This window comes from Verticillium alfalfae, genomic scaffold, assembly GCF_000150825.1.
Source record: "Verticillium alfalfae VaMs.102 supercont1.6 genomic scaffold, whole genome shotgun sequence".
In the NCBI taxonomy this organism is placed as follows: domain Eukaryota; kingdom Fungi; phylum Ascomycota; class Sordariomycetes; order Glomerellales; family Plectosphaerellaceae; genus Verticillium; species Verticillium alfalfae.
This window is the reverse complement of record NW_003315033.1, coordinates 1,390,797-1,407,143: the sequence shown is the minus strand read 5'-3', so window position 1 is coordinate 1,407,143 and position 16,347 is coordinate 1,390,797. Positions and strand designations below refer to the sequence as shown.

At 54.5% G+C, this 16,347-nt stretch overlaps 5 protein-coding genes across 5 annotated transcripts in view; 3 read left to right on the top strand and 2 right to left on the bottom strand.

The window, feature by feature from the left end:
* Positions 1 to 591: 591 nt before the first annotated feature.
* Positions 592 to 1,701, bottom strand: VDBG_05525 (NAD dependent epimerase/dehydratase family protein; the record flags this gene model as incomplete). The annotated part of the gene is made up of 1 exon (XM_003004366.1): positions 592 to 1,701. The coding sequence occupies one exon, from the start codon at positions 1,699 to 1,701 to the stop codon at positions 592 to 594; it is 1,110 nt and encodes a 369-aa protein (XP_003004412.1).
* Positions 1,702 to 8,048: 6,347 nt separating this feature from the next.
* Positions 8,049 to 9,563, top strand: VDBG_05524 (predicted protein; the record flags this gene model as incomplete). The annotated part of the gene is made up of 1 exon (XM_003004365.1): positions 8,049 to 9,563. One exon carries the CDS (start codon positions 8,049 to 8,051, stop codon positions 9,561 to 9,563), a length of 1,515 nt encoding a protein of 504 aa, XP_003004411.1.
* Positions 9,564 to 11,592: 2,029 nt separating this feature from the next.
* On the top strand, positions 11,593 to 11,943 carry VDBG_05523 (conidiation-specific protein; the record flags this gene model as incomplete). Its single annotated transcript, XM_003004364.1, has 3 exons — positions 11,593 to 11,630; positions 11,681 to 11,789; positions 11,842 to 11,943. 3 exons carry the CDS (start codon positions 11,593 to 11,595, stop codon positions 11,941 to 11,943), a joined length of 249 nt encoding a protein of 82 aa, XP_003004410.1.
* Positions 11,944 to 12,373: 430 nt separating this feature from the next.
* VDBG_05522 (conserved hypothetical protein) lies at positions 12,374 to 13,495 on the bottom strand (the record flags this gene model as incomplete). Its single annotated transcript, XM_003004363.1, has 2 exons — positions 12,374 to 12,984; positions 13,414 to 13,495. The coding sequence occupies 2 exons, from the start codon at positions 13,493 to 13,495 to the stop codon at positions 12,374 to 12,376; spliced, it is 693 nt and encodes a 230-aa protein (XP_003004409.1).
* A 1,230-nt stretch (positions 13,496 to 14,725) lies between these two features.
* VDBG_05521 (conserved hypothetical protein) overlaps positions 14,726 to 16,347 on the top strand; it is a gene marked incomplete at both ends in the record, with an annotated part of 2,081 nt that continues 459 nt past the window's right edge. The window contains one exon of the mRNA XM_003004362.1: positions 14,726 to 16,342. Within this exon, the coding sequence (XP_003004408.1) occupies positions 14,726 to 16,342 (1,617 nt within the window). The remainder of the gene's footprint in view (positions 16,343 to 16,347) is intronic.

Sequence of the window (16,347 nt, the reverse complement as noted above, 5' to 3'; positions counted from 1 at the left end):
GAAAACATCGTGGGAGCATCGGACAGGCTGCCTGGTGGCGGCCTTTGTCATTGGAGAACCAAATATGGGCGCACTGCAGCCGGCAGAGTGGTCCGGGACAAGTTGAGGGATGCACGGAGGCGTCTGTCAGGATGTACGATGATGCGATGTCGATGGAATAGGGTGTGTAGAGGTACCTCATGCAGAGATGCAGAGGTGCCTCTTTTTGGGACTGTCCTGAGGCAGGGGCACCAGGACCTCAGGGTGCCCTTGGCCCTTGGCCCCTTCGCCGTTTGCCCTTTCCCCCTGTGCCTCCCCTGGCGCAGGGTCGAGGTTAGGGGGTGGTCTTGCCCGACGCTCAGGGGCCCTGGCGGGTTGTCTTAGTAATCGCCGTCTTGCTTTGGGGGCCGAAGTTAGGGAGGTGCGGCGCCTGGATCAGGTACTCCCCACGCCACCTACACAACAACTCCTTCAACACTTGGTGACAATCACTTTAAAAAAAAAAAAAAAAAAAAAAAAGGCGATTCGCATCGCATCCTTTCATTCGCGGCCACTGCTGAACTCAATTAGTGCGTCACTTTCTTCGGCGCACTATGGGCTATGACTACACTCTCACAGGAGACTCAAGGCAGCCGCCTCACTCCTCACATCATCCTTGACGGACTGCTCCCAGGCGTCTTCGCCCCTGGACGGCTTCCATCCCAGCCGGCGAGCAACGCTCGGAATCGATCTGGCATTGGCCGCCAGGATCGCTTCGATGATCTGAGGGCCCGCAAGCTTGATTTGTTCTTCCGTGAAGGCTTTCATGTGAGGGAGGACGGCCCACGCCGCCTCTTCCAGCCCAAGATGCTTGATTTGCTTGTCTGGGAACACGCCGAGCTCATGGCCGGCAGCAGCGATCAGCTCGGCCTGCCGGATCATGGTGTGCTCGCCGTGCGCGCTGAAGATGATGCCCCTTGGGCCCGTTGGGAGATTCTGGCCCTGGCTGTCGAGAATGTCGAGCAGGGCGAGTTTGTAGAGATCTGCGAGGTCGGCTATGTGGACGTGGCCGTAGATGTTGTTGCCCGCCTCGACGACAGCCACCTGTCTTCTCTTCAGGGCGGTACGGTGGGTGAAGGTCTGGATGCTCGTTTGGTTGAAGATGCCTCTCCCTTTGCCGTAGATGATGGGGCTCATGATGACGAGTGTCTTGACGCCTCGCGCCAGACCTGTATCGACAACGCTGAGTTCTCCCGTGCGCTGAGGATAGGCATGCTCTGCCTCCAGAGCCTTCTCGTAGCTGTAGGTATCGTCGACGAGGTCGTCGAAGACACGGACCGGAACATTGGGCTTCGTGATAGGCCTGTCGCCAATGTTCGAGGTGCCCGACGTGTGCAGTATCCAGACATTGCGACCCGTCAACGCCTTCCGCTTAGCCAGACCTTCGACCAGCGCGACTCCAGCCCGAGTGTGGTGGCCGGCTGTGGTGTTGATGACGATGTCGTGCTCGGCAGCAGCAGCGGTGGTGGTCTCGAGGTCGTCGAGGCCTTCATACACAACTGGCTTGACTCGATCTCCATACGCCAATGAGAGCTTCTCCGCTCGATCAGCACCGCGGAGCAGGCAGGTGATCTGTGCATCTTTGAGGGACGGCTCTGGTGATTCGAGAAGGTGGGTTAAGATGCTGCCACCGATGAAGCCGGTCGCCCCAGTGAGGAGGATTTTCTTGGTCTCGACAGTCATTGTATCCGCGATGTGTGCCGCCCGATGGTTTGCGCAGTTGATGTGACGGGGTTTGCCGTGTTTCGCTGTCCTCTACTTAACGCGTTTCGTCTGGCGCTTAAAGCCCGAGGCGGCAATTGCGCCCTGCGGAGTTGGATGCGGAGTTTTACCAACCGAACCCACAGGTTGAGGTCCAACCGGCTATCCGCATTCGATATCAAGCATACTGCTACCTGCCGATCTTCTTGGGATGATTTGAAATCAAGTGTTATTCCCATACTGTTGTGAAGCCTCGGTACACGCTGTTGTTCAGCACTTATTAGTCCATGGTACTCGTGAGCACTGGTATGAATTTGTCCGAAGACCCCAGGGAACAGTGCGACTGCCTTCTGTGGATGGATGCATTGTGTCCACTCGTCACAGTTTCTCAACCGATTCTGAATGATATCTCTAATAATTTCCGGTCTATTTCACTACCAGCACAGCAGCTCGAGCATAGATGGCGAAATGTCCCGCATCTCGAACAATGAGACGACCATGGGCGTCTTCCCGTCAATGGGGATAGCAGGTTGAAGTGAATGCGTGACTGGAAGTGCCAATGCATGGTTTAGGGCAAAGTGGAAAGTTCTTCCATACGTGGTCCGCAGGCAATGGGTAATGGGTATAGTATCATGATATATATTTGAACTATGGCCCTTCGCGGCTCGGAGAGCCGTCCGTAGTCCTTATGTGTACGTTCTCATAGTCCTTAGCTCCCTGATCACCTCCCCTCCCTCTTGTTGCATGGCTCTGCAAAGCCACTTAAGAGAAAGGAGGGTTTTCCTATGCCTCATGGCCATCCTCCTTGTGCACACCGCCACCTAGGTTTTACTGCAAGCCAACAGTATTGGAAACTCGGGCGTTTGGCGATCCGACAATGTTGGATACACTAGAAATTATAAATTATAAATTATCCCCGTCCAAGCAGGTTCTGACCAGAGCTACAGAGATAGAGGACGAAAGAGAATCGGATTGAGCGTGATAGTGGACGTTTTGTTGAAGATGTCAGTTCCCTTGATCAAATTGTTGCCGTTTCCCGCAACCCAGGCCTTGATTCCGGCTCTTGACACTGTAGAGTCGTCTTTATTAGCAGTGTACTATTGACGATAATGTTCACAGGGCCTGGCGGCGTTCCGCCGGCGAAGGAGACGAGAACAATGGCGAAAATGCCCTGGCCCAGGGTGACACTTTGCCCTGCTAATCTAAAGCCACGGCGACAGGTGGCATCAGGCAAAGCGAGAGACGTGTTGGATGGTAGTTAACCCAGCGGAGGTGACTAGCAAGTTGCCATCGTGTAGAATAGCGATGTTCTCATCCTTTGGAGCAGTGTCCTCAACCTTAAGCACAGACAGGCCGTCCGTCTCCGTGGTCGTTGGGACTGCCCATGAGCAGCTGGAGTGTAAGAAGCAGAGCCCAGGGCAAGGAAAATGCGTGACACTGACATCTTCTGAGATGTCCCTCGCGTCAACATGCAGAAGTCTGGTAAAGGTTATAATGTGCTGCAGCCCAGAGTCGGGAAACCGCTGACCTCCTCGGTACGTTTCACTTGCCCTGGGCACGATGGCTGGCCAATTTCTGAAGAAACATACGAGCAACCCAGGCTTTATCATCTACCAAGACAAGGTCACTCAAGGAGACCAACTCGACTTTGCAGAAGAGCTACAAGCAATGTATTCTACAAGAATCTACCGTCCCAACAAGCCAATGAAGAGCGCCTCATTCCCACGCTAACAAGCTCATGATCATTAAGGTATGTGGAACTACTTGGGCTCGTCGCAAGTCGAAACTTTTCAGGAGTGTTAGTCTTTCTCAAAGTCGCCAAGAAAGGCAAAAAGCCGTGATGCCTCCATTCAGTACCACTCTCTAGCTCATCTTTCAACGCTTGTATGAAGACATCGACCTGACGAAAGGACTGTTTGAGAACGACGTTTGAGTCGGATCTTTGAAGTGACTTGATGAGTATTTGTCAGGTGGCCCTGCGGAGCTAGTAAGCAGGGGGGTCGGTCAGGGGCTAAGGGTTACGAGAAACGTATGCATAAGGACTGCGGAGGGCCCTTCAAACTGCAGAGGGCCAGAATTCAGATGTATCCCGACCTCCTACCTATATTCTAATTGCCTGCGGACCTTATGGAAGACCTCGTCACTCTGCTCTATACCACGCACTGACAGTTCTATAGCACTGCTGCTCAGATTCAAGATGAACGAAATGACCCTCCCTTAGAGATCCAAGTCCAAGCTACACATTGCCCGCTCGGCGAGTCTCGGCCAACCATTCCAAAGCCTTTTCAAGTGAGAAGGCCATGCACTTAGCCTTTCGCCTGCAAGAGCCGAACAAGATGACCTTGCTGGTCATGTAGGAATCCAGAATCGCATAACCAAAAGATATAAAAGGAATCATGTCATAGAACAACTATTATGGACGAGCCCCTCTTCGGAAGCCTACTTTCACAGCTCCCTCTCGGCAACTCTCTCCGAAAGCTGCGAGAGATCTTTATACTCCCGCTTCCTTCGGATATTATCTCTCGGGGACCAAAGGCTCCCTTTAATGACAATCTGGTAGCCCATAGTCTCTCAAGTGCTATGACGTTTCCGATGCGTGCAAGTTTGCCGGTATTGTTTTCGTATAAGCGAAACTTCCATAGCAGCATTATCGTACAAGATGGCCTATCAGTGGCTTTGGTCTTCTGAAAACATGTAGCCTCATTAGTCCCATAATATTATCGCAAGCTCTTTGCGCAAGCTCTTTGAAACATATGCTACAGGCCGGTGGAGGCTAGGGCGTGGTGCAACGTGGAGAACATAGTAACAGAACACCTGTGGACATTCTCAGGTTAAGCACCGCGGAAGCATTCTTAAAGTCTTCCAGGCCGCAGGGATATACAACAATGCGTTCCAAGTCTGTCGTCCTTTCAAAGGACTGCAGCCAAGTCGAAACGGCAAACTCTAGGGGATCAGTAGCTCGTTGAACAAGGCACACATGGATATGGCCTTGCGCGTGTTACTATATATTCTCCATTGCACGGTATTTCAAGGTCAAGTCAGGGTTGATAGCCGTCTTGTCCAGGTGGGGGCTCGATACATCGGTAGGTGAATAGGGCCACACAGTGGCATCCATAAACCTAGACGTCAGGGTGTCACGAAGCTCCCGGAAACCTCCGCCAAATTGTATCAGAATATGCAAATGTATATGAGGGTTGGACTATGGGCGCCCATAACATGTACTTGTAGCATCTGACGAATCTTGATTGACTCCATATTTTTGGCGGTGAGTGAAATGGCCCTGGTCATGTCACCCTTAGATAAAAGTGTCTTCCGCCAAGATACCATGTGAAGAACTCGAAGCATGAGTTGACGACTCATGTCTTTACTAGCTGGGTGTCATTGCTGCGGACCTGGGGCTTGGTTCAGCCTATTCTGACTGCGAGGCCTAAAGCTCGGTAACCAGTTAAGTTGCAGCGCTGACGCATGTCATCGAGATCCATCGACGGTCAACTGGGTTTCTGGCGTTGGGAGAAGTCCGGTTCAGCGTGCAAAAATCCGGGCACTGGGGATTCGTATCTCGCAGGGCATCGCCGAGAGTTGGCAACTGTGGGCTCGCTCCGCGATTCTCGGGAGTGATCCCCTGGATAGCCTCGACATTCGAGGTCAAGGCTACGGTGTTGGCAACGGATCTCCACTTTGTGGAGGTACCTCCGAAGCATGCCACGGAAAGCGCTGGGCATTCGCAATACGGACTGCCGGTGCCCGGTTATTGACAACAGAAAGATGTTTACAAGCCTGTGCTCTGTGGGACACCCGAGCGGAAGTTTTGAGTAGAGAGAGAACCCACAGAGAATCGCAATCAAGTTGTCTTTCCAACGCCCTCGAGGCAACTTGTCACTGCAATCTAATTCAATGTCTTCCGAATGGTGCATGGCTGGCAGGCCATATCAATTGACAACACATGCTGCTAGAAGGCGGCTCAAGCACGTCGAATCAGACCCATTGAGTGTAAACAATATCGGTAAAGCGACCAGGAGTTTGCCCATATTGGAGGATGCGTTGGTGGACCTTCAGTTGCCTTCTCCAATCAATACATCCCTCGTGACCGCTTGGCAGGCGGGAATAAAGGGGGATAGCTGATCGTTGCCGCATAAGCGTACCCCATAAATCGTCTGTCACTGGCAGCTTGTTTATGTACACAAGGTGTCCATGTCGGTGTGCCTATTTGATGGGGGTGGTGAGACTCACTGCTAGAATCCCACTGCCTTGGTGTCAAGACCCTACCTGCGCTGATCGGCCGGACCATCCATGAAAGGATGATCTGGTAGCCGTTTAGATGTGTCACCCGACGTGTTGATTTTTCCCTCCTGCTAGCGTTTTGATCAGTTGTCGCATTTCGGCAGGGTGCCACTGCACGCGCCCATTGCGTCGCGCGTCGTCATGCAAATGTCGGGTGGATGACCAAAAGTGACAGGGCTATGAGAGCTCCAATTCAATCATCAGGTTGTGATATGAGCGGCTGCTCATGCCTGTCAATGCCGTTTTGCTCCAGTTCTTCCAGCCAACGTCGCGCAAACAGCCGATTATGCCATCTCAATTCTGCGAGAGCCGCAGCTCTGGGTGTTCAACATGAAGGCCGAAACAATCATCAAGCTTGGCTGCCGTGCTCAGCCATCCAGCCAGCCAGCCGAGAGGAAACAGCTCAAGTGGCTCCCTGAGGGCACCCGCTAGGCTCAATTGACGAGCCTTGTGCTGTTTGAGCGGTCCTGTGCTGTTGATGACGGCATTTTCTGAGCTCTATCTCACGAGCGTGGGGTTTGTTTTCTCCTTGTTCTCCACCCTGGCGTTTCTTTTGAGAATCATTCATGAGGCTAAGACCTCCCTAGTTCATTCCTCCCCCCCTCCTAGCTAGGGCCCGCCAGCAGCCACGTTGGGTCATTGACTTACAAGGCTGGGGCTGAAGTGGGTGTCCGTCAGGGGGCAGACAACAAGACACGCCAGGCCTAGATCCGATCGTCGAGAGCCTGTTGCACGTGCACGTACCTCTCTCTCTAGGTTGACGCCTGCTGGAAATGCTGTCTCTTCACCTGTCGCAATCCTCACTTGACAATGATGCCCAATAAACATCGCAAGCCTTCTTGAACGATGTGGCGACTAGCAATGCCCAACCCCTGGCCAAGCCACACAAGACGATAGATCCCGCCCGCAAAGTGCATCCCCTGACGCACAACCTGACGGACAAAGCGGTGGCGGATATTTGGAGAGGGGAAAAAGTGTGGAAAGCGGCCGTTTGCACGCACCTTGGCGAATAGTGCGGACCTTTTGCTCCGCCGGTATGGATCCACGTCCAGAGAAATCCTGCCTCTTCATCTGTCTCTGTCAGAGGTCGTCTCGATAGCCCGCGAGTTCCACGTTTCCGTGGTCCCCCCGCATCGACAGCTCAGTGATCTTCCCACATTTTTAACCCTTCAGCGTGGTATGGCTGCCCGAGGCCGCGGTACGGCACATGCTTCCGGGGTTGCCTGTCGCCAGATGTCCAAGAGGATAGATAGGTGGACTCATACAACCCATGCCATCACGCAGGTCACGTCACGCTCCAGTCATTTGAACTATTCCTACTCTATTTTTTTTCCTTTGCCTCTATCCCTCCCTCCTGCCACTCGGGGCGTTGGTCATATCCGCAGCCTAGACCGCTTTGTATCACGACCAATTCGCCCCCCAAAAGGCCCTTCTCTCCTTGCGCCCCTGGCATCCCCAATGGATTGTAGTAGTTGTCTGAATTCCCATGGACGTCTTTGCGCACCTCTCCCCTCTTTCCCATTTCTTCCTACATCGAGATTTGCCCTGCCTGGTCGCTTCAGTCTAGATCGACGCCCGCCACGGCCCCTGGGAATCTAGGTCGCCGATCCCCTGACTTGCATTTCGCCCCCCTCGACCACTGTCACCTGTTATAGGCAACTTAGAGAGTACTCATTGTTGTGCCACTTTCAACATAATTTTCGAAGCTCTCAAAGTCACGGCGTCTTTCACGGTTCTTCGCAGGCACATATAGACGCAGACATCGGCCTGAACTCGTGACGAAGCGCCCCCAACGTCCAAAAGCCATCCTCGACCGTCGCATCTATTGTTGAATTGGTACCCCCTTTCGTCTCTCTCCCTTTCCCTGTGTCTTTCTCTTTCTGGCTTTCACGGGGCAGTTTGTGAAAGCCCACGGGGCAATGTCTTCTCCTTCAACAAACCGAAAGCCGCGCGTCTGCACTCGAGAGGCTTGCGAACCATGCCGAAAAGGTCGATCAAAGGTCAGTCAACTAGCTGGAGCATGACCAATTCTCGTATGTCACTGAGCGATGGAGAGGTGGGAAACTGACAGGGCTGGCTCTTTCCAGTGTGATGGACAGACACCATGTGCACGATGCTCGTCGCGGGGACTTGAATGCGAGTACCAGGCTCGGATCCACCGCAGCAAACGCAGCCTCAGAGACGAGATTGAGGTACTCAAGCAACGGCAGCGCGAGCAGGACGCGCTGCTTGAAGCGCTGCAGGATCCCCTGCGCAGAGACGCTGCCTTGCACATGCTCCAGGAGAGAAGCCGTGCGGCCGCGGTCCTGAACGACAGCGAGCTAGGCCAGCAACAGACGGACATGCCGATCAAGCAGGAGGAGAGGAGGCATTCCGACGTCAGTAGCTGGAACAACTTTGACGACATGAGGGCGTCGTCTGGAAGCCCGTTACAGGGGTTCACCTCTAGTTCGACAACGCGCGCGATGGTCTCGACGACCCCTCAGATGTCTTGGACTACGACTGGTCCATCCATGAGGCCTGACACGAGTGTGACTTCCGGCATGGAGACTGGCGCGTTCCAAGCGCCTGCCACGACGGCACGCATTCGCTGGTCAGCTCGATCATTTCGCCCACAGTGGGAACGACTCAGAGCCGTCTCCCTGCAACATCACAAATGCATGGCAGTTATCCAGGTGGCTCTGCGCCCGCCATTGCCCTTTCGAATGCAGAACAACGACTGGAACAAAGAGGCTGCTAGCAGCCAGCTGTCCTCGCAGCCTTGGATGGGACCGTCACCGGGTATGGTAGGTCACGTACCTTTGCAGCAACAGCAACAGCAAGGCAAAGGTGCGTATCACGTTGGAGGCGTTTATCACCCGTCGTGGGAGAAAGGCCCAGACTTCAGCGGCGCCCCGATGCATGGTCCCCTGGACGGAATGGAGTGGACGCAGGGCCCGGGATTCACACCAGTAACAAATCCCAGCACCTCTTCGTTTCCTCCAAACCTGACCACCCGGCCTGCTAGCCCCGTTAACTCGCGAACGAACTCAAGCTCGACGACAGCCTCCTCCGGAACGACACAGTCATCGGCACCCTCCATGACTTCGGCAACCCCGAGCGTGGGCGGCTTGCCATTCTCCCCCTCCATGAAGCCTCCGCCTCCCGTTTCCTTCTTCGAACCGGTGGACGAGTCTGGACGCCGGCAGAGCATGCCGGATTGTAGCACAGTCACGGCGGATGCGGCACCCATCGAATGCGCCGACGCCCGCGAACGCCATCGCATCGCCTCGGCCCGGAGCTGGAGCAAACAAAAGAGCGCCATCGCTGACCTGCAGGCAACTGTGTCTCGCGTCGAAGCGCAGCACGCCACGCTGCGGCAAGAGTACACGCAGGTACTGAATCAGGTTCACGACGTCCACAACGCGCTACTCAAGCACGTGGGTTGCAACGACCCCGCCATATCCATGTGGCTCAAGCAGGACCAGGAGGCATCGACGGCGGGCATGAGTCGGGAGAAGCCAGGCCCCCTGCGGCCGGTAACGAATGAGTTTGTCGCAGAGTTTTCTCATGATGCATTCTGAGCGGGCACGAGAGGGAATATCACGATACCAAGAGGGCGCACCCGCAAATGACTTTGCAAGGGAGAAGAGTTGGGTATCTAGTAGAGTAATCATTGGAGTTCCTGGCATACTGTTACTTTTCAGCGCAAATCACACACAACGGCCATAGACGAGAGCAACTTCAAGGCGTTACGGGGAAAGACGCTCTTTGATCCAACGGGCAAACGGCATATCACGATCGGAAGGTCAAATGAACACGGCTGATTTATCAGCAAAAAGGGGGGATGGGAAGGCCATGCAACGATAGGAAGCAAACGCGTGAATACAAAGCTTGCGTCATAACACACATTATCCGGCTAAGCGTCACTCTGTCCCATAATTATCCAGTAAGCGGCCCACCTCCTGGAAAGGTGTAGGCATTGGCAGAGGTTTTCATTTCGGAAGAAGTACAATCATCGGAGGCGGACAGAGTGCCGGCCTGTTCAGCACGAATTGACTTCGAGCAACACTTGGCCGCGTCCACAGCACAAGGGGGGGAGTAGGTCCCACCCTCCCTTAAAGTGAGGTACTGGGGGCATTTTCTCCGGGCTGCCAGTCGCAAACATGTGAGCTAAGCTATTTCTCGAAAGGCCTTGCGAAGGATCCCGGACTAATTAGTCTCGTGAATTTGGTAGGGGTGTTAGGCTATTGAACTAAACTGTTATTTCGATTGTCTCACAAGGCCGTGTCGTAAACCAAGCATCACTCCCTGCCCCATCTGCATCTGGGCAGTAAGTCTGCCTGACAGCTCCGTGATGCAACCCATCAACAGTAGGGGCCACAAGGATGCAGGGAAAGCGGGTTCTCTGACGGCCCCGGGAACTGTTCCGAAAGGGCACCATGAATGTCTGAGTTGGGGGGACCACTGCTGTGCTGCATCCAGACTCGCTGGCTGAAGCTTCTAGACCGCTTCCTGGGCTTCTGCACATCACGGGCGCCCCGTGGCTCTAGCTAATGCGAGACTGAGGATTCTTGCAAGCCATGGCCGCCACTTTTTCGAACAGACCTGTCACGGATTGTGCTATAGCAGAGACAACATGGTCGCCGGCTAGTACGCAGCAGTCTCAGCCCCTGTACTTTTGAACAAAGAGCATGAGAAACCTAAGTCCCTAGTAAAAGCAAGGAAAGGAACGCAGGACTTTTGTTTTGCTGCTGTGAAAATCGCCAATCTCTCGATCATGGCTATTTGCAGGCATGATCAGCAGCCAGCCTCCCTGCGTTTTCACTCTGATCAGTGACTAACACACCCGATTTCGTGTTCAAATCTGATAGCAAACGGGGCGTCTGGCTGGGAAATCTCAGAGCCATCGGTCGATCACGTATTCAAGCGAAGTTCTGTACGGTGACAGAGGAGCGGATCCAGGTTTGGTGTTACTTCTCTGTCGGATCTCACGGAACTTCGTGTCTCTTTTGCAATGCTCTTCATCCACCGATTTCGATTGTGCGATTCTGCAATCCAGAATCACGGGGGTCTAGCGCATCATCTTCGTTTGGGTGACTAGAATCTGGCTCTGTAAGATCGGCAGCTCACCGTCCAGTTGAAAGTGGTAGAGGCCCAAATGATGACCAGTCGAAACCCCCCCCCCCCCCGCATAAATGGAGAGGGCTTGTGGCTCCAGCTCCATGCCGTGAAGTCTACGTCAGTGGATCAGCATGGCATAAGAAATCATGGGGATATGACATGATCTGCAGCTGGGCTCAATATGCCGTATGGGAGCTCCATCTAATTAACTGCCAGAGTGGTGCTGTGTGCGCATATGATGACAACACGGTTGCTCGAATGATCTCTCACGGCAACGTCATATCATGATTTTGTGTCCTGCGTCAATTTGAGGACGTCAGAGTTGATCATTGACATCTCAACAGTTTATAAAAGAGATGTATTACGATCGTTCATGTATTTTGCCCGGATTAATTCAGACTTTGTAGTCAACAATATCGCAGGGTTTAAGCAAAACAAAACATCAGCAGACCAATCTGTCATAACATCGACGACCAATCCACAATCATCATGGCCGACAACGGCAACCCCGGAAACTTTGCCAACCGGTCAGTCAAGCACACTATGATCGTTTGTACGGTTCCTAACACCTGATAAGTCCCAAGGAGGAGGTTCAGGAAATTGCGTCCAAGGGAGGCCAGGCCAGTCACCAAGGCAGCCAGACCAGTCACAAGGGTGGCTTCGCCAGCATGGACGCTGATAAGCAGGTATGTGGCCAGAGATCTCGGGTAACAATCCGTGAAGCTAACGTCACGTCAGCGTGAGATTGCCTCTGAGGGTGGCAAGGCGTCATCAGGCTCTTTCGAAAAGGGCAGCGAGAAGGCCAAGGAGGCCGGTCGCAAGGGTGGCCTGTCTAGCTAGAGCAGCGAAGGACCTGGGCTCATCCATCGGATAGAATGAATTTCATTCAATGATGATAAGTAAATTGAAGTTTGCCGATATGCAGTGTATGCAAAGGTCGCTGCAGGTGATCTCGAATGGCATGTATGCTGTGTAGCTTGCATAACACGGGAAATTGAACAAATAATTGGCTTGTGAGCTAGGAATGACTTGCAGGAAAGCTGACGCGATACATCTTAATTTCTAGGCGAGCGTAGTGATTTCTGTACATTCGATCACACAAAGGTTGGTCACCTCCAAAAGTCGTTCTGCACACCGAAGGCTTGCGCCAAGCCAAGATGTCAGAACGTACAACCTTCGTGCTGACAGGATGCTTGAGGCGTGATAGCAGCGGACCAGGACCTCGCACTCAAATTGAGCAATCCAGCAGAAGCACACGTTGATATACAACTCAAATCTTACGAGGAACCTTGCGACGCTGAGAATAGTTGAGAAGCCGATCGGGATTCAGCATGGCCTGCGCATGTCGTTCAACGTCATCAAAGCGCATCGCGCCACATGTCTCGCTCTCTAGGCGGTTGAACAGTGCTCCGGCATTGCAAACTTCCTGCGGCATCTCATGCTTTGGACAGTGATACAGCGCCTGCTGGGGGGCTGGAGAGTTCAGATGCTGGTTCAGTGAGGATCGCAGGTTGAAGACTTGGTGGCAGAGGTCAGTCTCCCATGCGTTGATGAGGTTGTTGTAGGCCCGGTCGGTCACATGAGCGACAGTAGCAGTGGTAGTCCACCTTGTGTTGTTCAATATCGCCGAAGAAGTCGAAACAGAATTCACAGGACATTTCCGTGGAGCGAACGCACTCGTCCCCCCAGTGGCCCTGTGTGTCCATGTGCTGGGCCGCATCCTTCGAGCTGTCGAAATGACGGTCACATGTGTCGCATTCGTACTCGGGAACCGGTGGCCGAGGGCATTCATGTGTTGCTGGCGGGCTCGAAGGCTCGTGGACGAACGTCCGTAGTTGCCACATACCGTGTTCAGCGACATGAACGTGTTCTCTGGTAAGTCTAGGTGCCGTATGGGTGGGCACCAGTGCGGTGAGATAGGTACCTAGGTTAGGTAGCCAGCCTGCTTCTGCGGCGACGTAGTATGCGAGCGCTGTTGTTCATAGTGGTGCCAGAAATGCGATGCTGGATGGGGTTCGCTCCAGAAAAGGCTAATCGACGAGCCAAGTGTGCTCAGTGCGGTCTCGGCGACACAGTGGGATCGATGATCAAACGTATGTGAGGATCTCGCCAACGTGCCGATTGAATGGGGCATTCCCTTCCTTTGTGCGAGGCGCAATGTCGATTCCTCAAACATCTTGGCCGCCGTGATTCCGCTTCCTTTATCTAAGGTGCCTAAACTGTACTTTGAGTCATGGCCCTTGCATCGAGAGCTGCAACTCTAAGAACCCTAGGACACTGCCCAAAATCGAGCGGCATACCGAATCTTACCTCCTCTGTAAAGGGCCGGCTTCCTGTTGCTGATACTGGCATCACCAGCACTTCTGATGGCGAACCCTTTTGTCGCAAGCATGGTGTTGAAGAACCAGGCAAGGTAGGCTCAATTGAGAAGCAAATGTTTGGCATTTACCTGCAGCTCATGTTGCCTGCAGCCCCCTCCCCCTTCTCGAAAGTGCGGTGCGCAGTACCTCTGCTCCGTTGCACATGAGTCGTTGGAAAAAGGACAGGCGGCCGACTGTTGAACAAAAAACTCCAAGCGCCATCTCATTTGCAAAGTGGGAGTTTTGATCTGAAGGCCATGCATTGCAGCAAGATAGGAATAACACCAAAAGCATGGTTCTCCCAGCTCGCTAATGGTATCATGTTCGGGTACTTGCGTAGACTGAGTTGCCTGCATCGATCGATTCTACCTATCCTTGAACCCGGCGTACTTCCAGCCAGACACGAGACCACCAGTCTCTTCATATAAAGAGATTGCCGACATGTCTGACTAAAGCCTCAATTCGAGACGACAGCCGCACAGCAATTGCTGACGAAGAAGTTCCAGGCCCTGAGGCGGAAATTTACATTGCTGCGGCGCTGGCTACCCCGGATCTTCAAGAACAGTGATCCTGGGAAATACTCAGGGGTCTGAAACCTAGCACGCCCCGAACGCCCAGGAGATTGGTCAACCACTGGGCCTCGTCGTTTGGTCTTGATGATCGCTGGGCCGATACTCGAGTGATAATCTGGTTTTCCGAAAAGTTGGCGCTCCGTCGCATTGAATTTCCCAGAGAAGCATCCTGGGAACTTGACTTGGACGAAAACACCAGTCTTTAGATGCAAATACGCACGAGTCACTTCCCGGAACGGCTGCGTGCCATGGCAAGATGAGATGACAGCCTTACAAGCACCTTCTGCTACCTGAGGTAGTCAACCTGCAGGGACAGGGCTGGGCCCAACTCCGCCCAACTCAGACGCTGGGGCCAAGATAGATGGCGACCGCTCCTCCACTTTCGTTTGTGGCCGCTGAAACGACGCGCCCCTGAGTCGAATAGATGCCAACGGCCGGGGAGGGCAATCTCTCATGTCATCGTCGACAGTTGGCGGCTTCTGCTGCCGAATCCGACTGATTGCCCCCTGGAAGTGTGGTGCAGGGCAGGATCTATGTATACTGAGTGTTGAACGCCATCGTGGTTGTTGGCTTTTCTTCCTCAGCGTCTAGCCGTCTCTCTTTCGAACCACGTTCCTTTCCAAACCGACTTGTCGTCATTCATTCAGTCATTCATTTTCTTCGTACACACTCTTTTCAAAGCCCGTCAGGATGAGGCTCACACTTTCGTTTCTTCTCAACGTTTCGCTGTCGCTTGCGCAGCTGACGACATCGTCGCTCGAGAAGCACGTTGACTCGGCGACTCTCGCCCACTCTTACAACCCCGTCAAGGAGGCCTACTGGACTGGCTACCCTCACCACCGTCGAACTCCCTTCGCTCTCTCGCCCGATGGCAAGACGGCCTACCTCGCTTATCTCGATGCCAGTGAGACGGACGTGCACGTCCAGCCCATCAACCCCACTACTTTTGCTGCCACGGGCACCTCCGTCACTATCAAGGGCGCCAAAGAGGCCGGTGGTCTCGTCGCCCACGACGATGGTTTCGCCCTGTTGACCAACGAGGCTCTTCCCTCCGGCACCTCTAACGCCCCTGCCGGCAACACCCCCGTTCCTGTTCTTTACCGTTACAACGCTGCTGGCACGCAATCCTGGAAGACCTTCCTCGGAGGCCCCGGTGTTGATGCTGAGAACGGCCTTGTCGCCTCGCCCGATCTCAACGGTGACCTTGTCTTCTCCGCTGAGGCTGGCTACTACGCCGCTTACTTTGTCGTGACTGCCTACAGCGGCTGGGCCGAGGGTCACTTTGGCGATGCCATCCGCTACGTCAAGCCTGATGGCACTCTCGAGAACATCCCCGGCGCTTCGTCCTCGTGGGGCTGCAGCCACAACACCGGCATTGCCTTTGAGGCTGCCGATGCCCCTCCCTACGCGTCCATCTGTGCCGAGGACCAGGGCGCCATCTGGCTCAACACCAAGACGCAGGGCATGGGCAACAACGGCGTCAAGGTCTCCAACGAGAAGGTCATCAACGGTGGCAGCAACGAGCCCATGGGCGGAACCAGTGGTAGCTACAGCGGTCTCGCCCGTTTCGGCTCTGCCAGCGAGTACATCTTCTCCTGGGTCTCGCGCGGCGCCATCGACCTGACGACCAACGACTGGATGGGCGCTGGCTACACCAAGTCGGCGAACCGCACCAGCAACCGCAACGTTGCCATCGCCCTCTTTTCCGACAAGTCGACCATCGTCGGTGAGCAGGCTACGTCTGTTGTCGGCGCCGCCGATGGTGACAAGCAGATCAACTGGGTCACCGAGGGCACCGCCGACTGCTCCAATGCCCACGTCGCCGCCTTTGACGCCTCGCAGGCCCTCGTCACTTGGGAGGAAATCGCCAGCCCCATCTGCGACTTTGAGGCCATGGGCTGCCGCGGCAAGTTCACCGGCACCCACTACCAGCTCGTCAACAAGGCCGGCGAGAAGGTCGGCAGCCCCATCGAGTCCCTCGACACCACCGTCTCCGGCGACCTGGTCACCATGTCGGACGGCAGGATCTGCTGGCCCTATGTCAACATGGAGTGGCGCCTCGACGCCGTCACCCGCGCCCTGCCCGCCTCGACCACGAGCGACATCTCGTTCGCCTGTATCAGTCTCGGCGGTGCAAGCTCCCCCGCCGAGCCCGTGCCCGAGACCCCTGCCTCCTCCGCCGCGGCCGCCCCCGTCTCCTCCGCTGCCGAGACCGAGGCTGCCGCTCCCGTTGAGACTGAGGCCGCTGCCCCCGTAGTTTCTGCCCCTGCCGCGTCCGAGCCCCGTGTTGCCGAGTCCGCTGCACCCGTTGA